A 27704-nucleotide genomic window follows, 5' to 3' on the forward strand; every position below is an offset into this window, starting at 1 on the left:
TTGCAGAATATCTAGGTAATGTTTATACACTGCTGCTGGTTTATAAAACATTGTATAGAAAATATATTACATTTATTATCTAGCTGATTAAACCCCTATAGTTTGATTAGGCTGCACATTTTACATCCATTGTCATATTCTGGTCATACAAAGTTTTCTGGGAATAATTAAGAAGAATGGGCGGGGAGGGGAACCAAGTCACGGCTTCGGCCAGCCGAGGGGGGTGGGAGGGCACTCTGAGCTGCCGTCAGCCCAGCGCTCCTCTAGCTGAGGGGAGGGGGGGACAGAGGGTCTTGGGGCTCCAGCCCTGGGGAGGGCGCAGACAGAAGGGGCGAAACTGGGGGCTAGCCTCCCCAAAGGGGGGCTCCACACGCCACCCATGTTAATAAGAGATCACGCAAATGCAAGATTTCTTAATATTTTGTTTTCCCATCTATAATGAAGGAAATAACATGCATACATTATCCCTCATTTGCCTTATTTAAGAGAATTAGTCATATTCTTTCATTGTTGGCTCCTTCGAAATCACAGGCCCTAATCGTTGAAAGATTTATGCACGCGTCTGACTTAAAAGTTAAGCGCATGCTTAAGTACTTTGCTGAATATGGATGGACTTAAGCCTGTACTTTTATGCTTTGCTGCATTGAAATCTCAGTGTCCTGACTCTAGGAGTTCTTCCCATTAATTTTTAATATGCATACTAGATTATAAATTGGGTCTCTCATTGATTGTATTTGTACACACATACTTTCTTCCACCAAGCGGCAACTAAGGGTGAATTGTTGGCCTTACTGAGGTCAAGGGAAGTTGTTCCATTGACTTCAATTGGATCCAGATTTCACCCTAAGTATTTTTATAATTAGAACAACACAGTGCAGAATTTCATAGTTGGACTGTTTGAAAGATCTCCATGCTAATGAATTAGACACCGGTAAGATGATAACGTCACAATCAAATGTACAATCATTTTGTGCTAATCCGAGACTAACATACAGCTTTGTTCATTAGAATATATTTTACTGAGTGAAGGAATGTTGGCAAAAACACCCGGTTTAGAGTATATTCTTTTTGAAAAGTGCCTTGGGATTTTTTTCACTTCCATCCAGTCAGTGATGTGGAACTTAAAAAAAAAAAAAAAAAAGTCTCTTCTGGAGAATGGCAGCATTAGTGATACAGCACCTCTACCCCAGCAGCAATGCCGTGTCAATTTTGGGTATGAGGTACTGGCAGCTGAGATAGAATGATACTGTATGAAATTTGATACAATCTGTAGTAATTACCACAAAGAACCAAAGGATTCATTATAGTCTCTCAAGTACACACATTTCTTTTAGTATTGTGTTATCACATTTAGGGGTCAAAATTATGCCCCAAAATATTACTTTAATCATCCACCCATTTGCTAAGGCTTTTTTCTACCATAAGAAGGTATAATGTTTTCAAGCGAACTGGAAAAACAGAAATCCCATCATATGCCACCACATTAACACCTATATAGGTCATTAGCAAGGTTGGAACCTTTTGATCTACTGCATAGACTTCTCCCATGGTAACTGACAGACCGCAGTAAGCTGTCCTCATCTATGTGAGCCAGCGTTTGAAAGAGATGAGACACACACTTTGCCAACAGGTTTCACTGATACTTACTGACTGCTAAAGAATGCTGAGATAGGAATCCTGGGTTCCATTCCAGGCTCTAGAGGGGAGTCTGCTATTGTGGGCACAGAATCGTCTGCACATTCCTGCCACGCTTGACCCCTTCTGTGCCATCCCCTCCCACCTGTCCCTGTCTCTTTCCCACCCCTGGCTCCTTGCCTACCCAGTCCAGTCTCCACTCCTCAGGCTTCTCATCCCAGTCCCAGTATCCTTGTGCAGCCAGTCCCAATCCCCCCCTCTCCTGCTCCAATTTTTTGTTCCCAGTCTCTTTGCCCAGTCACAGTTCCCATCTGCTGTCTCCTCCCCCCCCCCCCACCACTAGCTGCCAGTCCTAGCTCCCCTCAATCCGAATTTCACGTCCTTGCTCCAAAACACTCGTGTATTTCAAGAGAAGATTGCAAGATTTTTTTTTAAAATGGGCAAAACAATGTATTACTTCCTAGACTTGTTCTCACAAATGTCTGGACTGTTTTGGTTAAAATCAAATTAAAACAAAAATCAGCCTGAGGCAGACATCTGGCATACAAAATGTCAACCCAAACAGTTAAGTCTGGCAAAGTTATAAGCAACTGAAAACAAAGTCTTATCATGGGAAGTGTCAGGCAATCTTGAAAAGAGGTGGTGTTACCAGCTCCATCTGTAATATACTTCTAAGGCAGCACCATCTTCTCAGTCTCCCAGCATGGAATCTATAAGGGGCAGACTTTGTGTCCTTATTTGTGTCTTGTGAAGCACAGTTGGCACTTAAATAAATGAAAACAATAATACATCATAATAAACTGTAATTATGCCATGGTTTAATTGTGCTACCTCCAAATTATTGCCAGATATGGTCTTTACTAAAATCCCATTATAGTCAAAGGAAATTCTGCCTGAGTAAAGTCTTCATGTCTGCACTCTTCAATTATTTTTCTATTATGTAAATTTACCTAGATAAATCGGCTATAGACACATTATAAGTAGAAATGCATAAAATATGTACACTTCTTAGCTAATTAAATATGCACGTATGTGGAGCACCAAAGGTTTGGATTCACCCAGCTCATTGGGATTTATGTAACTGCTCACCTACAACCTGGCCTTCAATAAATATAGATAAACCAAATGATTAAATTACTCTATAGACTGTACATGCAAAATATAATCTCCAAGATAATTTATAGCACCAGTGCAACTGTTGGACTATTTCTGCTCACCAATGGTAGGAAAGGATTCACAATCTAGCTCTGAGCGATTAAAATTTTGTTGACCTTTAGCTGGGCAAATATTCACCATATATAATATGTATGCATCCCTACTGACATCAGATATTTCCTAGCTCTTGATATCAGTTCCCAGCTAGCTATTAACAATCTTGGAAATTCAATTTTGAATGTCTTACATTGTATACACAGCAATTTAATAATGTGAAATGGTTTATGCCTATCAGATCTTTTGGGGACTCTTAAAAGTAAATATATATCTTTTCCTTTTGGACTAAAATTATTGCATGAATATTCATCAGATGAATGACTGACATAATTTAGTGCTACCTTATTTATTGTGGTCAATGATACAAAACATGGAACTGTATATGATTTGATCCTGGCTAAATACAGAGTTGGACTACCGCTTTCCTCAGGCTCCCCACCATCTGAAATCTTGCCGACAGTGCCTAATTCTTGGGGCTGAGTATTCTCAGTAAAGAGCCATTGCTGCTAGAATTTGATTCCCCATCTGGATCTGAGCATTTCAGTTCAACTTGAATTTCTGAATGATTCACAATGATTTCAGAGGTTGATATTGTGTCATTCTATATGCAATCATAAATATGACTTTATATTTTGTGTATCTACGGAGAGAGATTAATGACTGCAGATATTAATGACTGCAAAAAAGTAAAGATTTAGCAAGAAATAGACAAGAAGTGGCATTTCAAGAACAGATTATTGACAACAGCCTATTTGTGGGCTGCTTATTTTTTGTCCAAAGAAATCTCATAATTAAAGTGGCTTAGGGGTTACTAGATATATATAAGCTTAAAGTTTAAGGGTGAAATCCTGGCCCCTTTGAAGTCATGGGACTTTTGCCATTGATTTCAAAGGAGCCAGGATTCAACAGAATAACCTTAAAATATGGGCGATATTCAAGGGATGGTCTAAAAAATAAGGTCCTAGAGCAAGAGTATAGTTGGTCCTTCTTTTCTTTCCTCACTGGTCACAAATAAGGTGGCTCTTAACTTTGAAAAATTCATCATTGCTTTGTTTAGTTTTTCCCCAAATCACCAGCCTCATTTGAATGTTTTACTGTGACTTTACTAGCCACAGACTTGGCAGACATGCCAAAGAGATCTGAAGTCTCATCAGCTATGAATTCTGCTGCTAAGTGGAAGCATCCCATTTCTTTCTGGAATCTTTATGTCTCTTTTAACCAAAAGACCTTTCCTTTTGATATGCCATCCAGTCAAACAAACAATGCTTGAGTGACAAATGACATGCCTAACCCTCCAGAAAGGAATCTCAACCCCTTTCTTAGAACTGTTTTTATTTTTCTATCTGAAAGACCAGACAAAGATACATTACCCTGTCTGGGAATTGATGATGTAATCACAATGTTGAGAAAAGAACCTCAACATGCTGCTGTGGTGTGGTGTGCTGTGGTGTGGATGTTTTCTTTGTTTGTTTGTATAACTTAATAAAAAGTTGGACTTGTAAAACTCAGATAGGTAGACTGTCCTAAATTTCTGAGTCTCTATTTTCCCAATTCAGTGTGGCATAGACACATCCGTCTGTCAATTTTCTGAGCGTCAAGAAAAAAAACCTAATTCCAGCACAGCAGAGTTTGAAAAAATGCATAAACCCCTAGAGCTTTTAAAACAAGTTTAATTAATAACTTGATGTAATCATGGTTAACAGTTCTTGAACTATTTTGCCCTGCAGAGGTAGTGGCACTTTCCTCTTCTTACGTCACAGAATCAAAAAAGAATAAAATAGATTTGCTTCTCTTGTTAGCTTAGAATATGAGGAGGGAGAGCTTGATAAAGAGTTATCAAGAAATGCGTGTATGTTGAGAAGCCCAGGTTAAAGTGACCAATTTTCATAGATACATAAAATTAGGAACAGTAGGACCCAGAAAATCATGTAGAACCGGATCCAATTTCCAGTGAAGTCAGCGGGAGCTTTATCAGACCTCTGGTCTAGTCCCATCAACACTGAATGATTTTTACCTGTAACATATTATCAAATGGCTTCTACCAAAATATCTTGATAAGTCTTAAGTCAACCTATATTTTCAATGAACCTGCTCTAAAGAAATATTGTGTGGTATTCAACCTTCATCTTCCTTTGCTCTATTTCATTCCTCAGTCCCAAGTTGAGCCTAACAGTTATACTCTCATCCTGAACAATTCCTCTCCTTCCTTAGCACTTACGTTCTTCAAATACTTGTGCAGATTATTATATCCCTCTTCATTCAAGTTAAATCAAAATATTAATATTTAGTCCTTTTACATTTTCCTGGCATGATGACAGTAACTGGAAATATCGACTCTCAAAGGGGGGTTAGGGCCTACTAAAGATAACAACTGAGCACTTTCAAAAATAGTATATAGTTAACTATTAAGAACTACATTTAGATAACCAAAGGAGGAAGCACTTGTTTTAGCAGCTCTTCCCTCAATCTCTTTTAGCCTTTTCTTTTTGCAATGGCTCTATTTCTCCCCTTTTGTTCTGAAGGGGGCAATGGCCTACTGTAGTAAGAGCTTGTATGAAAAATGTGTTCAATTTTCTTCCTTGAAATAGAAAAGGCAATGAACCCAAGTCACAGCAAAACAGCTTGTGACAAATAAGGTATGTTCTACTTTCCTTTTTTTACTCAGCCATAATAGAAAAAATATGACAACGTGACACACAGAAATGTATGTAGGCCATCTTGATATGTCCCTAGGAAACTGAAAATTTGCCCCAAATTCTGATTGATTCTCTCTGGCAATAACTACCAAGATGGAAGGCCAATGAATCTATGCTGCTCCAAGAGCAGAAACCAGTTTTATATTATCAAAATAAAATGTCTCTTCAGTGTCTTTTTTAAAATAATGTATAATATGTCTGAACAGTTTTTGAAAGGTATGTTCAAAAATAATCCAAGAGTAATCTGCACACAAAAATACGTCAAGAAGCATAAGTGGAGAGACATTCCTATAATAGAGGCACTCCTATCAAACTAGAATGCAAATGATTTGATGATAGATTTTTCTTCATTACTGCTTTGATTTAGGAGCTCCTCTTGTCAACTTTTACCCTCCCACCTCTCCTCTTGCCATATTTATGCACTTTCAGACTCTACTTTTCCTCTCAAGAAAGTAGGACTATATTTCAAGAAACACTGCCAGGTAGCTTTGGTACAAAAAATAACATTTGAAACTTATATACACACAACTATCTATATCTATAGCTCCATACATAAAACGTGTGTGCGCACATGCGTATTTAAATATTGTTCCAGCAATATTTGCAACCCAACCGGAGCAGCATTGTCAGAGATGCAGCTAGTGAAACTGACTGGAAACAGTAGCATAACAGTTACTCTCTTTTTCTTTGTTTTGTTTTTTTTGTCCCAAAGACTATCTGGTTGGAGCAGACTCCCAATAAATTTTGACAATCTCTGTCCAACTCTTCCTTTCCCAAAGCCATTTCCTTTCAGTTTGTAGTGACTTCGCCCTCTCTGGGTGCAAATACTTAACTACCATGTGTAGTCACACTGGGACTATTTGCAAGACTGGGACCTCAGTTTGTGTCGTTCTGTGTTGCATTACTCCTGCTTCTCCCGGTAGGCCATGATCCTACAGTGATTTACACACATGCTTAAATTTATGTATTATGTGTTGTCCCACTGAACTCCACGGGACAGTTCACAGTTTGTAAAGTTAGGCATGTAAGTATGTCTTTTCAAGATCATGGCCTTTATACAGTAAACTCTTCCAGGTAGGAGTCTGGTGGCACCTTAAAGACTAACAGATTTATTTGGGCGTAAGCTTTCGTAGGTAAAAACCTCACTTCTTCAGATGCATAGAGTGAAAGTTACAGATGCAGGCATTATATACTGACACATGGAGAGCAGGGAGTTACTTCCCAATTAATTCATGCTTCATCATGCTTTGCGAAGTAACTCCCTGCTCTCCATGCTTGCATCTGTAACTTTCACTCTATGCATCTGAAGAAGTGAGGTTTTTACCCACGAAAGCTTATGCCCAAATAAAGCTGTTAGTCTTTAAGGTGCCACCAGACTCCTTGTTGTTTTTGTAGATACAGACTAACACGGCTACCCCCTGATACTCTTCCAGGAAGGGTTCTGTTATTATCTGGTACACACTCACCTTGTTTTACCGCACTACACATTTACACTCCTGTGTTCTGTAAATAACAATAATTATAAAGTGTGTATTTTCCAAGGTGAATTATGTACAAAAAAGCACAAATGTGGAAAGTAAATTGGATATATTTTTTTTAATCATCCTTAATTATATTAAGTGTTAGAAATACCAGTATAGGCAATGATCTGCGTGTTTTTAAATATATAATTTTTGACCTTTAAACATTCTCTTTTTAAACAAACTTTGGGCCTGTTTTACTATAACCTTTACATGAATAATCTTTATTCATGTAAGCAGTCCAACTGAAGAATTATTTGTATGAAAAAGGGCTGAGCAATCAGATTATGTATGAATTTACCAATACTGAACGTATGGATAGTAAAAGTGATGAAGCATGAATTAATCTATTACCTTCTGAATGGAAGGATGAAAATTAAACTTGAAGAACAGCCCAGGTATATTTTTACTAGTTATATTTATACTAAGTCCAGTGTAATCATGGCCTGAAAAAAATACAACTTACATTGTAATGTTCATCTGAGTAACGTGTTGATCACCTTTGCAACTGAACCTCCACTAGTAGGTGGAGAAGCAAATTCTATTGTACTCTTCACAAGTCCTTTTTCCACTTTTTATTTTTCAGAGTTTTTTCCCCCTTTAAATTACTTCAAATCTTTATTGAAATATGTTTTATTCAATAAATACTGATTGAACACATACCCAAACTATTTACAGATGTACAGCAGTAAAAATAAACAAACTCTCTCCCTCCTCTGACCCCACCCAAAAAATCTGGCAACTTTACAGGTCTATTAATCCAATTGAAAATGTAGCTGTTGTATTTAATGAGTAAATTGCCATATGACCTAATCTTTTACATGCATTTTGAAATACCTAGCACAATTTTCCGGTACTCTAAAGAGGAAAAAAAAATATTTTTGTATCCTTATGAAGACATTTATACAGAGAAAAAGGGGGAAATAAGAAAGGTCGGTGAATGATAATTTTATCAAGGAACCCTACAAGTCAGATGCAAAACAACTTATGGACCATCCAATTCTATCTCCCTTCTCATGAGGAACTAGTCCTTAAAGTACATTTTCCAGTATTTTGTTCAGGCAAGTTTTAAAAAATCTCAAGCATTGGGGTGTTAAGTACTTCCCTTAACAGACCATTTGACACTCTCGTGGGGGTCCCTGTCAGGAAGTTGTCTGGATAGTCAGCATAAATTTTCTGTTTCTTAATTTCCACCCACTACTCATTGTAAGGATCCACAATAAATAATTGCTCTGTCTTTAACATTCTTCTAATATTTGTCAATTGTTAACATGTATCCCTTAGTTATTATAGCCAAGCTATAGTATACATACATAGCTCTTTGAATCTTTCCTCATGGGTCAGTCCTTCCAGCTCCTTATTTGTTACTCTCTGAACTTTCTATTTTGTCAGCATCTGGTAACATGGATCAGAAACAAATTCTACACAGAGCACTACAGAAAAGAACTATTGTAATCCTATTGTGTGATATGATGCCATTACTATAAGTGCAGCCATTTCACATTGAAAATTCATGTCCAACTCATTGTCCATTATCTCCTCAAGGGTTTGCCTCTACCCACCCCTAAGATGTACTAGTGGACAGTTTCTAAGATGAATCTCATTTTGTTACCTTCCACCTATAGCAGGAACCTAATCTCTCAAAATCCTTATAATTTCTCTCTCTGTTCACTGATGTTTAGAATGCCTCACAATTTGGGTATCATCTGTAAATTCTATAACAGTGCCGCAGGCGCTATAACACAGATCATTAGTGATGGTGTTAAATAACGCCCCATTTACACAAACCCTACCGAACCCTAGAAGGCAATGCCTCTCAGCTTGATATATTGCTGTTGTATCAGTACCATTTGTTTCTGGTCATTAAGCCAGTTTTCATATCACATCACAGCATTCCTAGATAAGCCAATTTGAAATGAATGTTCAGGTAAGTTAATAATAATAATAATAATAATAATTAATGGAGATATCCCATCTCCTAGAACTGGAAGGGACCTTGAAAGGTCATCAAGTCCAGCCCCCTGCCTTCACTAGCAGGACCAAGTACTGATTTTGCCCCAGATCCCCAAGTGGCCCCCTCAAGGATTGAACTCTCAACCCTGGGTTTAGCAGGCCAATGCTCAAACCACTGAGCTATCCCTCCCCCCCCCCCAAGTTATTGTGATTGTGATTGTGGGACACAATATCAATTGCTTTACTAAAATCAAAAAATATATTTAATCTACTGTATTTCCTTCACCCACTATTTCCCCCTCACCCCAAAGATGGGACTTTCAAAGATAGTTAGGCATTTAAAATCCACTGAATGTCAAAACTCCCTTAGGGTATGTCTACATTGCAAAGAAAAACCCACAGCACCAAGTCTCAGCGTCCAGGTCAATTGACTCAGGCTTGAGGGGCTCGGGCTTGATAGCAGTGTAAATGTTCCTGCTTGGCTGGAGACCGAGCTCCGAGACTCTCCTCCCTCACCAGGTTTCAGAGCCCGGGTCCCCCCCCCAAGCCTGAACCCCTGTACTGTTATTTTTAGACCCGCAGCCTGAGGCTCATGGGCCTTTGTCAGTTAACCCAGGTGGTTCAGAGACTTGGTGCCACAGGTTTCTCTTTGTAGTGTAGACATACGCTTAGTCTCCTTTAAATTCCCAGCCTTAATTCTTGACAAAAATATTTGGACTAGCAACATTTATTCTTTACAATCCCACACTCTTTATTACTTATAGCTCCATTACCTCCCAGAATTAAGGCATGTTTTCACCTCATACAATAAAAACTAAAGGTAAAGGAGTGGAAGGCAGTGTGTGTTATATTCATGTAATTACCACACTTTTATCAGCAGAAACTATATGGCTCTGTGAGAAGTTGGGAAACGATAACAAATAAAACTGCCAGAAATAAATGCCTCCCTGATTCCTTTGATTAGCTGAATAATCAAGCCATTGTTTCTGTGGTTGACCTTTCCTGAAATGATATACCTGATTATCAGCTTTCCTACACTGCCTTCTCACTAAACACGGTTCTCTTTATTGTATTATTTTGCTCAATTTGGGAAGATTTTTTTTTAATCTCCTTTTCTCCTACTGAAATTGTCAGTATCTCCCAAAATACTAACTCTTATCCAACTCCTTGACCTGTTTGATCAATGTAATTGAATGCTTAACTCTTATTTATATGATTCTGTTTAAAGCATCACACTAAAATCAGACATTTTCTTATAGCTGTAGCTCTTCATACTTACATGCAATATATGCAAGCTCCTATAACAGCTTATATGAAAACAGTATATGACATTTTCTCCCACACATCAGCAACTGCTAACACCTTTGATTCACTCGTTTAGCATCACATCACCGCCCCACAAGCTGAAATGTATACAAAAATCCCTTGATCTTGTCAGATGTTGAATTTCACAAAAACTTGTCACAAGATACTGTAGAACATTTTGGTTTAGATATACGATCTGATCCAGCAACACTTATTTGAGTAATCCTTATTCACGGTGGAAGCATCATCTCTTTAAAATAGGACTTCTTGCAAGAGTAAGGATTATTCACATGAGACAATGTTGCAGGATCAGACCCATAGCTACAAGTTAACTTCTCTGCTTCAGCTTTCCAGAAAAAAAAGCATGAATAGCTTTTGTTGATGAAATTTATGGAGCTAGTTTTAGAAAACACCTAATGTCAGCAGAGGGAACTATTTTTATCACAGTATATTGTTTAACGACCCTTGATGGTCATCAAATTTAGTGCACCTATAAAATACAAGGTAGATGCAGAGGATGAACCAGCAATTTAGAAAATACTAAAGAAGAGAAAATTATCCAGTCAAGTTTCCATTTGCCACATAGCAAATCCACTGACAATGCCGCTTCTGAATGTAAAATGAAAAAGAAATTTGTATCTGTATAGCACACTAAGTCAAAGGGAGATTATATACTATATTAATGGCAATTGACATTGCAAAGAGTTTCAAAATTAGACAATTCTAAGAACAAATTTAAGCAAATTATCAAAATTATGAGACACAGTGAATGACTGGAAGGAGTCAACAAGCTGAGTAAGTGACATTCAGAAAATAAGTGAATTTGAACCTTACAGCAAAATCCTTATCAAATGAATCTGAGCCTGATTTCACAACTCAGTTAATTGGGAGTAATGCCAGTGACATTAATAGAACTATATTTGTGTCAATCTCATGCGTGAAATCAGAACCAGAGCACCAGATGTTCACCTGGTATAAACTGGTGTAGTTCACTGACTTCAGCAGACATATGTTGCTTTACACCAGCTGAGGATCTGGCCCAGAGTCATTAACACTGCCTTAATGGTAATCTAAAATCAGGGAATTTTTCTCCAAATGAGTGATGTGACAGTTTAGTATATATCTGCATATATCTATATCAATCATCAAACTCCATTTTCCTTTGTGAGCACCATTTTCAGTCTAGGTCTGTACTTTGCCTACATTTTTGCCTTTTACCCTTCATCTTCTGCTGAAAACTTCCAAGAAATGTCAGGAGAAATTATTGCACCTAGCGAAGGGCTAACGATGGAGAACAATCAATACTAGTTGGTCTTTCAAACAAACAGAAACTCCCTGGGCCAATGAGATGGCTACTGCTCAGAAGAACCATCTCTGCAAAGTGAGTCTGAAACCAAAAATAGATCACCTGATGAGGGACTTGAAGTCACCCACAAGAGTCACCAGATGATACCTGGAACCTGATTGAAAGGACCGCTCACTCATCAGACATTTTAGAGAAGATATCAAAGTAGCCAGAATTGGGCAGGACGAAAGGAGGGTCCTAGGACCCTGACTAAAATGCAAAGTACTGAGATGTGCTTAACTTTAAGCATGCCCTTATTTCCCATTTTTCAGAGTGGTAGCCGTGTTAGTCTGTATCTGGAAAAACAAGGAGTCCTTGTGGCACCTTAGAGACTAACACATTTATTTTGGCATAAGCTTTCGTGGCCTAAATGGTATAAGCACTTAGAATCATAGAAATGGAGGATTGGTCACCTGGTCCAATCTGGGGCAAGACTAAGTACTAGCTAGACCAGGGGTCGGCAACCTCTGGCACGCGGCTCACCAGGGTAAGCACCCTGGCGGGCCGGGCCAGTTTGTTTACCTGCTGCATCAGCAGGTTCAGCCGATCGTGGCTCCCGCTGGCCACGGTTCACCGTCCCAGGCCAATGGGGGTGGCGGGAAGCCGGGGCAAGCACATCCCTCGCCCGCGCTGCTTCCCGCAGCCCCCATTGGCCTGGGACGGCGAACCGCGGCCAGTGGGAGCCACTATCGGCTGACCCTGCTGACGCGGCAGGTAAATAAACTGGCCCGGCCCGCCAGGGTGTTTATCTTGGTGAGCCGCGTGCCAGAGGTCTAGACCATCCCTGAAAACTGTTCGTCTAACCTGTTTTTTTAAAAACCTCCAATGACAGAGATTCTCTAGGTAATTTGTACCAGTGCTTAAGTATGCTGACAGCTACGAAGTTTTTCCTAATGTCTAACCTAAATCTCCCTTGCTGCAGTTTAAGCCCAATACTTCTTGTTCTGTCCTCAGTGGTTATGGAGAATAATTTATCACCCTCCTCTTTACGTTAACCTTTTACATACCTGAAGACTATCATATACCCTCTGAGTCTTCTTTTCTCCAGACTAAACAAATCCAGTTTTTTCAACCTTTCTTCATAGTCATAGGTTTTCTAGACTTTTAATCATTTTTCTTGCTCTCCTATGGACTTTCTCCAATTTATCCACATCTTTCCAATTCAGGCCTTATCAGTGCTGAAGTGCAGATTACTTCTCATATCTTGCTTACAATATTCCTGCTAATACATCCCAAAATGATGTTCACTTTCTTTGCAACAGTTATACTGTTGACTCATATTTAGTTTGTGATCCATTATAACCCCCAGATCCTTTTCTGCAGTACCCTCTCCTAGGCATTCCCCATTTTATACTTGTGTAACTGAATATTACTTCCTATGTGTAGTACTTTGCATTTGTCCTTATTGAATGTCATCCTATTTATTTCAGACCATTTCTATAGTTTGTCCAGAGCATCTGAATTCTAATCCTGTCCTCCAAAGCACTTGCAACCCCTCCCAGCTTGGTATTATCCACAAACTTTATAGGTGTACTCTCTCTGTCATTATCCAAATCATTTATGAAGATGTTGAACAGAACCGGACCCATGACAGATCGTTGTGGGACCCCACTCAATATGTCCTTCCAGTTTGACTGTCAACAGCTGATAACTACTCTCTGAGTATGGTTTTCCAACCAGTTGTGCACCCACCTTATAGTAGATTCATCTAGGTTGTATTTCTCTAGTTTGCTTATGAGAAGGTCATGTGAAACAGTATCAAAAGTCTTATTACTAAAATCAAGATATATCCTATTTACTGCTCCCTCCCCCCATCCACAAGGCTTGTTACCTGTCAGAAAGGATATTAGGTTATTTTGACATGATTTGTTCTTGACAAATCCATGTTGACTGTTATGTATCATCTTATTTTTTTTCTACATGTTTACAAACTGACTGTTTTATTATTTGCTCTATTATCTTTCCCAGTACCGAACTTCAGTTGTCTGTTCTATAATCTATAATCCTTTGGGTTGGCTTTATTCCCTTTTTTATAGATAGGTACTATATCTGTACTTGAAGATATATAACTTGTCTAAGTAATTCTTGTTTTTCCCCCTATTTTAGTGTCAGATTTTACCCCATGTACACCGATGTTCACTATGGTAGTCATCCAGTCATTGCTAACTGTTTTGGTGACAATTGAAACAAAAAGGGCATTTAACATTTCAGCCATTGCTGCATTTTCTGTTTTTTTGTCTTTCCCTCCTGATTGACAGGTTTCAAAGTAGCAGCCATGTTAGTCTGTATCCGCAAAAAGAACAGGAGTACTTGTGGCACCTTAGAGACTAACAAATTTATTTCAGCATAAACTTTTGTGGGCTACAGCTCACTTCTTCAGATGCATAGAGTGGAACACACAGACAGAAGATATTTATACATACAGAGAACATGAAAAGGTGGAAGTACACATACCAATTGTAACAGGCCAATCAATTGAGATGAGCTATCAGTAGCAGCAGAAGAAAAAACTTTGAAGTGATAATCGAGATGACCCATAGAAGGTGTGAGGAGAACTTAACATGGGGGGGAAAAAATTCAATTAGTGTAATGACCCAACCATTCCCAGTCTCTGTTTAGACCTAAGTTAATTGTGTCTAATTTGCATATTAATTTGAGTTCAGCAGTCTCTCTTTGGAGTCTGTTTTTGAAGTTTTTTTGTTGCAAAACTGACACCTTCAAGTCTGTCACTGAGTGATTAGAGAGGTTGAAGTGTTCTCCCACTGGTTTTTGAATGTTATGATTCCTGATGTCAGATTTGTGTCCATTTATTCTTTTGCGTAGAGTCTGTCCAGTTTGGCCAATGTACATGGCAGAGGGGCATTGCTGGCACATGATGGCATATATCACGTTGGTAGATGTGCAGGTGAACGAGCCCCTGATGGTGTGGCTGATGTGGTTAGGTCCTATGATGGTGTCACTTGAATAGATATGTGGACAGAGCTGGCATCGGGCTTTGTTGCAAGGATAGGTTCCTGGGTTAGTGTTTTTGTTGTATGGTGTGCGGTTGCTGGTGAGTATTTGCTTAAGGTTGGGAGGCTGTCTGTAAGCCAGGACTGATCTACAACCTATCCTGAAAGATGATCCCTCACTCTCACAGATCTTGGGAGACAGACCAGTCCTCGCTTACAGACAGCCTCCCAACCTTAAGCAAATACTCACCAGCAACCGCACACCATACAACAAAAACACTAACCCAGGAACCTATCCTTGCAACAAAGCCCGATGCCAGCTCTGTTCACATATCTATTCAAGTGACACACATCAGCCACACCATCAGGGGCTCGTTCACCTGCACATCTACCAACGTGATATATGCTGTATGAAAGTTTGCTGACTTTCATACAGCAGTACCATGCAAACCACATATCTGGGTATAAATAAACAAACAAGCCAAAATTCTATGAGCCCTATATATCTGATTTATACAATTCCTATCAATTATGTAACACCACAGGACTGGTCGTAGTTACTCTCCTTTATCCAATTTACCTTGGTGAACAAGTAATAAAGCAGTATTTCAATAAGTGGTTCTAATTTACCTCTAGGTCAAGTTTAAACTTTTTTGTTGGGGTTAGATCTGCTTGCTTTACACATTTACCGGTTTATTTAAAAGGGGAAAATGTTTTCCAACACTGATTTCCTGCGCTCTGTTCCAAGGTAAAAACAAAACAACACCACCACTACCACTCATTGACAATCAAAAAACCAAGACCTTATACCATGTCTACAGGTTACTCATTTGTCATGCATCAGAGGGGTAGCCGTGTTAGTCTGTATCCACAAAAACATGAATAGTCTGGACTCCTCATTGTTCATTTGACATGTACAGCAACATCAGTGGAGAAACAGGACATTCACTGGAAATTCACAATTTAATGAATTCAAGCAGACCTGGAAAATTATAATATTCTAATATTATTGGAGCAGAGAGTAGGTTAATGAGAAATATTTCAGCTCATGAGGGATGCCATGTGCAACTCCCTCCAGTTCTCTCTCTCTTGAGTTATGAGGTCATCCCTATCTTGAGAAAATATTTTTCACATTAGTTTCTTCTCTGTCTTGTGGTCTCTGTTTTCAAGACCACAAGACAATAAGGAATTTACTGTTAAATAAATTGTCTACTTAACAGTACATTTCAACACATGCACAGTACAAGATGGCAGGCAGCATTTATATAACATTAATTCACGTAACAGCATATTAAAAAAAAAGAATAAAAATAGATAAATAAAATAGATAAACCAAAAGAGATGTTTAAAGCTTTTTTTTTTTTTATCGGTGTGGCAGAGCCATTATCCAAGTGTAGACCTTAATCAAGAAAGAAATGGAAGGAGACTGGGAAGAGAAGGAAGCAGAGAAGGATAGTAAGAGGCCATATTAACGGTAGGCAGGGGTGAGCTGGTATGGGCCGGTACTCTGTACCGGTAAGAACCTGCACCGGCCCATACCCAGCCCACATGGCAGCGCTTTAATGTCGCCGCCCCTTTTGCCTCTCCTGTTGACGGCGGGGGGGAAGGGGCAGCAACGTTAAAGCGCTGCCGCGGCAAGGACCGTCCTTTAACATTGCTGCCCCTCCCCCCCCACCTCTCCCGTCGGCGGCCCTGCCAGTAGGGTCCGTACCGGCTGAGCCGACAGGGGAGGCAAAAGGGGCAAGGACATTAAAGCGCATTAAGGATGGTCCTTTGCCACAGCAGCGCTTTGTTGCTGCCCCCCCCCCTCCCCGTACCGGTAAGTGTCCTCAGTTACTTTCACCCCTGATGGTGCGGAAAGAGAGGATACCAACAGAGGACTTAAAGACAGGTGTCATCTTTAAGATATCTCCTGTGGACAGAATTTATGATGAGAGAATTTCTTGAAGGAATCCCTAATATTGAGAGAATAAGTACAAATTGCTGCTTCTTGTGTGAATGATTTTCCTTCATTATGAGCAAGGAAGAAAATTTTTCTCCAGGAGTAATGGAGCAACTGGCTCCTTGCAGTGTCTCAGCAGGACTGTGGTATAAATATATACCAAACATACATCACAGTATTATGGAGAGGGGGGCTGCCAGTGCATGCTATATTTGGGGTTGCAAAATGGTATCTATTACAACCCCCATTTCAAAGTGCTCACCACTTTCTGTAACATGCATCTTTTGGGATGAACTCTTCTGTGCTTGGCTTGCACATAAAGGTTATTTTGAGTATAGTAAAAAAATATACAATTTTCCAATGTAAAAAGGAGAAAAAATCAACACAACTTTATTTTAAAAACATGGCTACAGCAAAGAGGGCTGAAATCAGACTGCTGATGGCACAACTTGCAGGAAAGAGATTGTAACTGCCTTGCTGAGATGCACATAGCAAACTCCTCTAAAAACAATAGCCTTAGCTTCAAGGACAAGAGAAAATCATGGACATGGAGGGGAAATGTGGATCCTGCTACTTCAGGGACTCTGCAATTTCTGCTGCATCTAAAATATACTGTAGATTCTAAGCTTTTCTTTAAAAATTGACAGCACACTGCCTCCCAACCAAAGAAAGGTAAGAACTCTTTTTTCCCAAATCTCACTCATTTCAATGAGGTGTGGATTTCAAAGGGAAGCGGGAAACACTTACATGTTCACATTATTATTACAAAAGAGAATTGCTATGCAAAATTCTGTTAATTTAGATTTAAAGTGATGCAGTTAAAAAATGACAAAAATATCAGAAAATGCAGGCATTAAGTTTGTAATTCCCACATTAACTCGACTACATTAAACACATATTTTTGATTCCTGTTTCCCTGGGTTCTGGGTAGTTTGGTAGATTATTCCATATGTTGTATAAATGTACATGATAAAATAATCAGGGCACACAATGATGCTGATTTAATGCAGCAACCCTCACTTTTGAATTACTTGAATTTTTGGAATTTTAACCATGAATCCCTTTTTCCCCCCATTAAACTTACATACTGGTTGGACATTAATCTTACTTCCACAATAAACAAGATAATTAGAACAATCAGGAAAAAAGTCATCAGTGTTGCATAATTAGCTGCAGGGTATCTTTGGTGATCATTTAGGAGTCAATAGTTAGTGCTAGAAAGCAGTATACAACAGCATACCCAAAGCACCCATGTGAAACTCAAACTCGTGAATTACGTTAATCCACTCACCACATTTGGGGAAAGACTTACAGGCTAAATCTATATTCTAGTGCATAGCCTCAGTTATCAGTGTTATTACTGCTTACTCGTTTCCAGTACTGTCCATGATGTGCTAGGCGCTATACTTTTAACAAGGAAGGCATAATCCTCAAGAGCTTGCAGTCTAAGAGATCAACAAACAAAGGGTAGCGGAAAAGGATAGAACCAATATTTGGGGCCTTGTTCCCAACTTTGATGCTGCCCCTCTTCACTATCCACCTTGCTATAAAAATGGAACAAACAAAAAAAAACAAGCAGAGCTGGATTCTCCATGTTAGTGAGAGGCCCATTCTGGCCAATGTTCCACCTTCATCACATCCTGCAGCTCCCAAAGTTTGGGTCCATGACAGGAAGGGGATGTGTCCTAATCTTCACTTGCTGCAGAATCAGGGAGCCACAACCTGCACCTTTGTGGTTCCCCCTCTCATTTGTGCTCACTGGATACCGGTGGTGACTGGCCACATCTTGGCAAAAGAATGTTTCTCATTACAAAGGGTTTTTTATTTTAAATTAGAAATGTAAAACTCTTTCCAACAGCCTCTCTACCTCACCACTATGAGACAGCTAAATTCCGTGAGGAAGGAATTCTCTCCCTTAAGTCAATGTGTGGCAGCACAGCGGTTCTAGGAAGATAAAAGCACAATTGATCTACATAAAATCCAACGACTCCATCCCCACACAAAAAAGAAACCATTGACACTGGAGAGCAGGAAGACCCATTAAAGCACAGACCAGAGTCAACATCCTGCACAGGAGAAGCACACCTGTTCCAACGTGGCTGCGATCTTTCACACCCACAGAGGAAGGATTTTTCCTTATGTGAATATGATTTGAAAGCAGACACACAACTATAGCCATACCCCTGGCAGTGTGTATACTACCCAGTCACAGTGCAAAGCAAGGCATAACTGAAGGATCTGGTCAATTGCTTTTATTAAAAACTAGATATATCAAGAGGCTAAGGAGTATAATCTAATGCCACACTCATAAGGCCAATAGGCAAGTTATTCTGTATCATCATTGATACTTTATTACTATTTATACAGATTTAATACGCTAAATAACTTTACTTCTTATTAATTAAGTAACAAGTTTTATGTTTAAAGAGTAAAATTATTCTTTTGATTGATAAACCAACATTCAAGCAGGTGAAAAGGCTTCATGACACTTTATTCCAATGCTGCTTATGATGTTTTAATGCTACATTTTGTCAATAAGGTTGCCACACTCACATAAGTAAGACATGAGACTTTTTTCAGGCATTCCACATACACTCAGTAAGCATGCTACCCAGGGTCGAAATTCTAGATCCTTTTCTACTGAGCAAGCAACTAATCGTCCTTAATTTCCTCTGGCAAAAAGATGGCTGTTATGGTCCCAAACACTAAGGAGAGTTTGCGAGCTGCCTTCCAGTGCAGATGGGTAGAGAATTTCAAGGACATACAATATATCAAAAAATGCAGATGGTCACAGATCCAGTATAAAGGGAAAGGAACTGTCATCAGGGTATATTAATGCTGTGTTGACAGAGCATAAAAAAAAAGAATGGGCAGGTCTGAGAATTCTTACATTCCCTATGAGGAAAGTTATACGAGCAGAAGGATTCATGTGGCAGTTTTCAAGGCCAGTTTAGCCACTAGGCAGAACAGGCCTAGGGTCTGAGACACTGAATCTGTGGCCTTCTATGGTTTTTTGGAGGGCTGTTGGTTTTTTGGGGGGGGATTGTTTGTTTTTTGCATTATTGACAGTAATTGGAAGTTCTCTCTCTTTCTAGGATCACATTATTATGTCACATAAACATAAACAGGTATGGCTTGGGCTCTGGAGAGCTCCATAAGAGGCTGCAGAACTAGATGGCTCCCCATTTCCACAGCAGAGGACCTCTCACTACTAAGGCTTTGTGAAATAGTTAGCTGCTACTGCTGCTGTTCCTGTTGGCCCTTATTGTCTACCCCATGTTCAGGCCAATTGGGAAGAATGAGGCTGCATTCTACATGAGCGAGTTAGGGTTTCCCTTCTCCCAGTCAGCTGTAGAACCCAGGGTTTCGACATGATGGAGGAATTAAACAGGTTCCTCAGCCCACCACGACTGCACCTCTTCTGGTGAAAAGAGGAGGAAAAGCCCTCCCGTTGGCCTATTGTTCATATAATTTGGATGGGCTGGGAAGAGAAGGACTTTGGCTTGCTACTCTGCATTGCTGATGGGCCCAGGTTTCCCTCTTCCTCAGCCCACTGCTGTTCCACCTCTTCAGGCAGATGGGGAAGGAGGAACTGCCATGCTTTTGGGGCTGCAGCACCTGAGCAGACAATTCTTACTGGGGGATGGAGGAAAGTCTTCAAAATCCCCTTTCCCAAGCAAAACATGGTGGAATGTGAGTGCATGAGTGGGCCCTGTGGGGTGCTGGGGTTCACACCTCCTGGAGCAGTATACTCTGTGTCACCATTGCTCTGTCCACAAGCAGCAAGTTTTATGAAGATGAGGGTGTGGACATAGTGGGGGAGAGGGGCAGAGTTACTGGGGGAGGGATTCAGCTCTCTCTACAGGTTGAGGGAAGGCCCATATTTGTACTTCATCTAGGGCCTCATACCTCAATGTTACATGTATGAATGTCACAAACCTGAATCCAATAGTCTCATGATCAAGCATGGTCAACAATAACACACATTCTTATCTTTTTACAAATTGACTCATTCTGAAGTCAAGAACTCCCAATTCAGAACAAACAACAGGACAAATAAAAGCTCCAGATGATACAAGAATCTCAGTTCAGGTATTTCAGTCAAAATATAAACTGATTTAATTAATCTAAAACACCCTTAAACCTCAGAGCTGGATATCTCTTTCCCATTTATGTCTGTGTGGGACCCATCACCGTAGGGATTATTGATTTTGCACCAGCTAGAAATCATTGATTTAGGATGAACAAATGTCTAATTTTAAGCAGTAGAGGAGAGTGATAACCAGATGTGGTATAATCCTGGGGGAAATATGTATCCTACGTCTAAACAAATGGTGATTTAGGGTAAATTAACTCTGGAAACTGAATCTCATTTTTCTCTCTGAAGGTTGCTGTGAAAGATACCCAGACAGAAGTGGAAGATTTCATCTCTCATACCAGAGTTACTCAGAGGGAGAAAATTCAGAGGATCCTATTAAAATTAAGATATACAGTATAGGTGTCCATTCCACACTCTGAGGGATACAGAAGGAAAGGAAGAACTATCTACCTAGTTAGATACTACCGTAATTGAGGTACAGATACATTTGTTTACTCTGAACAACACTTTGAGTTGGGATACCATAATTTAACACCTGTGGTCTGGGAAACATATTCCTGACAGTTCATTGGGGTGCTTTACAGAGCTTTATAGCAGCCCAGATAAAGTGGGTTAAAAATGTATTGAGTCATTCACCATCCTATTTTAATAGTAGGTAATACTAGAGGGAACAATTGTTTCCTCTGGGCATTCTCTCCCTTTCCTGACTTGGCTGTTTACTCCAACACGGTCACTTGTTCTCAACCTCACTCTACCCATTCTCTATGCCTGCTTTCTCTCACCTCTCCACCTCCACTGCCTCCTTTCCCTGTCTTTCTGTTTAGTCCCCCTCTTGCAGCCCCTTCACCTCAACCCAAAAGAAAGATATCAAAAGCAAAGCAAAAAAAATGTGGAACTAAAATGCAGATGGCAGACCAGCACTTTATTCACTGTGCTTGTTATGTTATAACCCTTTCCCACAATGCTTTGTCTGTCTTGTTGAGACTATAAGCAAATCAGGACAGGGACTGTCTTACACTCTGTGTGAACCATGGACCAATCTCGGTTGGCCTCTTGGCATTACTATAATCTAAATAAACTATAATACCAACATTTGTAGTTGCATTTGCAACAAGGTAGAGAACAAATTATTTCTAATCAGTGCAGAGGTATGTGTTAAATTAAAAAGAGAGGTAGTAAATTAGAGGATCCTAAAGTATTTTTCATGATAATATAGACCACACTGGATCGAAACCTTTATATTTGAATATATATCCAAAAGCCTACACCATTTCTCACAATGACCATTTTTACAATGATTTTACAAGCAGAGTGAGTGTGGGATTTTTGTCAAAGATGATAGAGGAAACAGTGTCGATATTTAAATATTAATGTATCCTAGTGCATTTACTTGTCTGAGAAACTGACATAGCTACTTAGTGCAAATAAATCAAATTTAAGAAATTATAATTACTGCAAATTGAGTTTCACCTTGACAAAGAATGGAACTCTAGTTACTCTGAGGGGAAAAAAAAAGAGGAAACTTTTGTATGCTTGAATATTTCTAGTATGGAGATCATTAATACCTAACAACATTAAGTTCACAGGTCACATCCACAGGGCCGGCTCCAGGCACCAGCCGACCAATCACGTGCTTGGGGTGGCACCTTGTAAGGGGCGGCCAATCTTGAGGTGGCGGGGGGCGCTCGAGGATTTTTTTTGTTGGTGTTTTTGTTTCGGTCGGGTGGTGCTTGGGAGAGTGGGTTGTTTTTGTTTCGGTGGCATGGCGCGGCGCTGGGGGGGGGGTGTTTCGGTGGCGCGGCGCTCGGGGGGGTGTTTCGGTGTGCGGCACTCGGGGGGGGTGTTTCGGCGGTGCGGCGCTGGGGGGGGTGTTTCGGCGGTGCAGCGCTGGGGGGGTGTTTTGGTGGGGCGGGGCGGCGCTTGGGGGGGGGGTGTTACGGTGGGGCAGCGCTCTTTTTTTTTTGCTTGGGGCGGCAAAAAAGTTAGAGCCGGCCCTGTACATCCAAGACCTTGTTGAAAATTTAGGGGAAAATACTTATTGAAAGACATATAACATGATCTTCAATTCCTAATAGTTTAGGAGAAGTAATCAGTCACATAGTCACAATGTTCTAATACCATTAACTTCAGTAAATACGTATTGTTCTTACTGAAAAAAATGCTTTACAAAAGAATGCAGAAGCATTTTATGTTCTAAACTTTCATTTCATAAGGGAATTCATTTTAAATGTCTGGATACAAATGTTGCATTTTTATACCAAGTATATGCGTCAAGCCAATGTGTTTGTACAATTTTCCAGGGACAATCTACAGTATCACTACAGAAAAGCCAATTCATCTGCACCAATGACCTTCAAACAGAGTCCCAATCAATATAAATGCACACTAAAATTTACCCACCCATTTTCAGTAGCAAACTTCAGTTATGACAATTTACAGCTCCCATGCTGTCTCGGGATAGATTGCAGAACACCATCCTATCAAGATCATTTCCCAGTGGAGTATTGGTGCATCAAGGCTTGAAATCAAATACTGGTTCTGTGGTCTACACACCATTTTTCTTTCTAGCATCTCATCTGGTCAGACTGTAGAAATGTGATCTTGAAAATGGGAGAAACTAGTGTCATAGATTATGTGATACCTTTGCCAATTGAACATGTACTTGCATACCTGAAAAGGTTAACTATTCAACCATGTATCAAGATGAAAACATGTTGAAATCCCTGGTCAGTAGATAGATGTTTTGCCAAAAATGAATAGCCCTACAAGTATGTGCTGTATGTACATGATAATGATACCTAATAAAAATGTAAATAAGGTAAATTAAGTGCAAGAAGTTAAATGATGCTGGCAGTGCCATAACTCTAAGCAAAACATTCTTTGCATAATTTTCACAGTAAGTTTAAGAAAAGGAAAAAAGAAATAAAAACAAATTCTCTACACTGTGTCACAGCTTTCCAAACCTAAACAATTTTCTCGGCTAATGAATTCACAATAGGAAATCAAGAATAAAGCATTTTTCAAGGTTCAGCAGTGTGGAAAACCTTTTGTTCACTTTTAAATTTGCTGTTTGGTTTAGATACATACAAAGGAAAAAATAGAACATGTCCAGGAGTTTGTCAAATGGAAAATAGACTGTTATATGTTTGCTGTGTATTTTATTTATCAGACTACACCAAACTGTTATTCTGTTTCATCTCTTGCTCACTGCTATTGATATATTTTCACAGGGTGTCTAGTGTGTGCTAATCATTATGGACTTGATCCAGAGCCCATTGTAGTCAATGGGATGGCTCCCACTGACATCACTGGCCTGCAGATGATAAGGCTCGACAGCTGGGAACTGACAGTCAGGAGTCATGGGTTCTGTCACTGAGGTGCTCTGTGGCTTTGCCCAAATTTTCAGAAGTGGTCTTTATTTTGGGATGCTTCAAATGTTGATTGGCCAGCACAAACACTCCCTGGCTCGTCTCAGGCATGCCTCTACCCCCATGTGTGAAGTGTGTGTCCATCTCGTAGTTTTAGCTCTGAAATTTGCTGGGAATACTGCCCAATTTATACAAAATCCCATTTTGCACACACAGTTCATCCCTCACTTGGAAATGGGTGTAACCACCAGTGGCACTTGCTCTTATGATCTGGCCAACCCTGGCATCTGAAAGGTTTTAGGGCCAGTAGCATCTCATCCAGGCTAATGCTTTGTTGCATTGCCAGGAGCCTCCTATCAGAGATGCCAAGGCATGTAGTTAGACTCTATCTCCTGTCTAGCAGAATTAACTGTGTTTACTCTGAAAGGTATGCCATTCTCAGCGTATCTAGCACCAGTACTGACTTTCCTGGGCAATACCTTATCCTCACTTCCTAGTGCTGGAGTCTCACTAGCATGCACTGTCATCACTTGGGTGCAAACAACACTGGCTTCTTCGTGATGCTTTCTAATGGCTTGCAATCAGACTGCTGAGTCACCTTGTGCCCAAAGGTGAACAGATGGAATCATTCCATTCTGAAGAGCAGGTGTCAGTAGCTCCTTTTCTATCCAAGCACATCCCTTTTCTGTGCCCATCAGGGTTCTACCAGCAAATATTATGGGGCTGGTGGCTCCATAGGCCTCATTCTGAGGTGTTACACTGACGTTCTAGCTGCTCTTCAGGGTTGCAGTACTTTGAGACTGGTGCCTCACTTAAGCTTTTCTTTATACTTTCAAATTCCTGTTCCTGGTTCTCTGACCATTCCCACACTGCACCATTGTGCGTTAACTGTCTCACAGATTCATAGGTTTCTAATAGGTGTGCACAGAATCTGGAAAGATAGTTGGCCATCCCTATACATTGCTAGTCATCCCTGTAAGACGCTAGACTGCCTTCACATCCTTTGATCTGGGCATTTCCTTTATGACTCTCAGTTTCTTAGTCTGACAAAGACCTTCAGAGGTCGTGGATTGTATCTTCCTTGTCATTTCTTTCTACAATAAGAATCTCATCTGTCACCATCTTTATACCTGGGAGTTCCTCTAATGCAGTGGTGGGCAACCTGCGGCCCACAGGCCCGACGCAGCCTAGCAGGGTAATCCACTGGTGGGCCGCCAGACTATTTGTTTACATTTGCACAGCCACCCGCAGCTCCCAGTGGCCGTGATTCGCCATTCCCGGCCAATGGGAGCTGCGGGAAGCAGCGCGGGCCTGACCACCGCTTCCCGCAGCTCCCATTGGCTGAGAATGGCGAACCGCGGCCACTGGGAGCTGCAGGCGGCCAGGCAAATGTAAACAAATTGTCTGGCAGCCCACCAGTGGATTACCCTGACAGGCTGCGTGCGGCCTGCGGGCCGCAGGTTGCCCACCACTGCTCTAATGCCTGGATCAGTTTACACTGGAAGACCAGTGGGTCTGGGCTGATGCTCATAGGCATTCACGCCCAGCAGTACCTGCCAAATGGCGTGGCAAAGGTTGTCAGGTGGCTGGATGACTCGTTTAGTTTAATATGCCAGAATCCATTCTTGACAACACAAACTGCCCTGGATAAATCAGGTAGTATTTCCTCAATTGCTGGTAATGGGCAGTGACTTTTTTTTTTTTTTCAATGCTCTGTCCAATGCCTTTCAGTCAATATAGATCCTCAGTTTACTTGAAAGTTTCCTCACCACTACTAGCCTGCTAATTTTCTCTGTAGGCTTTGTAAGCTTGCCGGTCGGTTCCTTCTTCAGTGGCTCCCCTAGGGCTAATGGAATTGGTAGTCTCATGGACTGGATGTTGCAATCTATTCCTAACTTCAGCTTGCCCTTTGGGTGTCTGTCTCCATGCATTGGCCTGCTAAACCCAGGCTTGTGAGCTCAATCCTTGAGGGGGCCATTTAGGGATCTGGGGATTGGACTAAATGACCTCCTGAGGTCCCTTCCAACCCTGATATTCTATGATCTTTGAGGTAGGAACAGTGTTTTGGAAAGTAATTTCTTTAAACTAGTATTCATTTTGAGGGGAGGGATAGCTCAGTGGTTTGAGCATTGGCCTTCTAAACCCAGGGTTGAGAGTTCAATCCTTGCAGGGGCCACTTAGGGATCTGAGGCAAAATCAGTACTTGGTCCTGCTAGTGAAGGCAGGGGGCTGGACTCAATGACCTTTCAAGGTCCCTTCCAGTTCTAGGAGATAGGATATCTCCCTTAATTTATTTTATTTTTTATGTACTTATATTCTGTTACAATGCTGCACAGGGCTCACAGTGACTGTTCTCCCTCCTCTCTCAAGTTGAAAATTTTCTGGTGTTGTACTGAGATCAAATCCATGGCTGATACTGCCCTGCTGCCCAGCAGTCAGTGGTATTCCTATGTATTAGCGACTATAAACTCTATGCAATAGTGTCTTTTATTTCATGGGTTTCTTACTGACAACCTGCATTTGCCCACTCAGAATGGTTTTATTGTACAACTGGTCACATTTCACCAGTCTAATATTGCTGCTTATCAGTGGGGCTGGGATTAGATTGCAGCTGGCTCCACAGTTAAACTAGAATCAAATTGGCAATTGCTCTAATAACATAGCTGCAAATATGGCAGCTGAATGGCTGACAGCCTTCTTCTGCAGTGCGTGTATACTGAGATTCTTTCGATCTGCTGAAGTCACCCTGGAAGTCTCTATGGCCTCAATCACTGTATGTACTGCTGGTTTTCTTTCATTTCCTAAGGTAGCTGTAGCAGGGCACAAAGTGGTTCTGTTGTCTACACCTCTTACACTGTTGCCTACAGGATGGGCATTTTTCTTTCTGTCTTTTGTGCTGCTTTCCACAGTGTTTACACTGGACCATAATGCCTGCATTCTTGGTCAGTCTCTTTCTGTCTTGCTTTCTGGGGTCCTTTAACTTGATCCTATGTACTAGATCTTCACTCGTGGCTGTCACTGTTTTGATCCATGACCCAGACAGTTCAGATACCATTGGTATTTGGAGGCACATCTCCGGGGTTAGATCTGTTTCTCTCAACAATCTCTCCTATAAGCTGGAATCATGTCCCCCACAAATGATCCTGTCTTTAATTAGGGAATCTTTCATGTCTCCAAAGTTCCATGTGGCTGCCAGAATTCTCAGCTCTGTAATGTAAGTGTCTGTTATTCCCTCTTCTGCCTCTTGGTTTCAGGTAAAAAACAGTCTCTCTCCACAGTGTCATTCTCTCTGAGGTCACAGCACTCCTCAAATGCCTGAATCAGCTGTTCCAGTTTTTCAGGCATAAACAAGATTCAGTGGCTGGGAGCTGAAGCTAAATACATTCAGATAGAAAAGAAGGTGAACACTTTTAACAGTGAAGGTAATTAACTAGAGGAACAATTTACCTAGGTTTGTTGTGGACTCTCCATCACTTGAAGTCTTTGAATCAAGACTGGATGTCTTTCTACAAGATATTCTTTAGGTCAGCCAGAAACTATGGCTTGACGCAGGAATACGAGGGTGAAATTCTATGGCCTGTGTTATGCAGAAGGTCAGAGCAGATGAACATAGAAGTCCCTTTTGGTCTTAGAATTTATGAATATGTAAATATATGAAAATACCAGCCTCAACAGAAG

The 27704-nt window shown here is 40.5% G+C and overlaps 1 protein-coding gene across 6 annotated transcripts in view; it reads right to left on the minus strand.

The window, feature by feature from the left end:
* Positions 1-27704, minus strand: part of CTNNA2 (catenin alpha 2) — a 658570-nt gene that overhangs the window by 251382 nt on the left and 379484 nt on the right. The window contains exon 9 of one of the 6 annotated variants that reach the window (XM_065405683.1): positions 7807-7815. The exons of the other annotated variants lie outside the window; for them this stretch is intronic. Coding sequence (XP_065261755.1) covers positions 7807-7815 — 9 coding nt within the window. The remainder of the gene's footprint in view (positions 1-7806; positions 7816-27704) is intronic. 6 annotated transcript variants of the gene reach the window in all.

Source organism: Emys orbicularis, chromosome 5, assembly GCF_028017835.1.
Source record: "Emys orbicularis isolate rEmyOrb1 chromosome 5, rEmyOrb1.hap1, whole genome shotgun sequence".
NCBI lineage: Eukaryota > Metazoa > Chordata > Testudines > Emydidae > Emys > Emys orbicularis.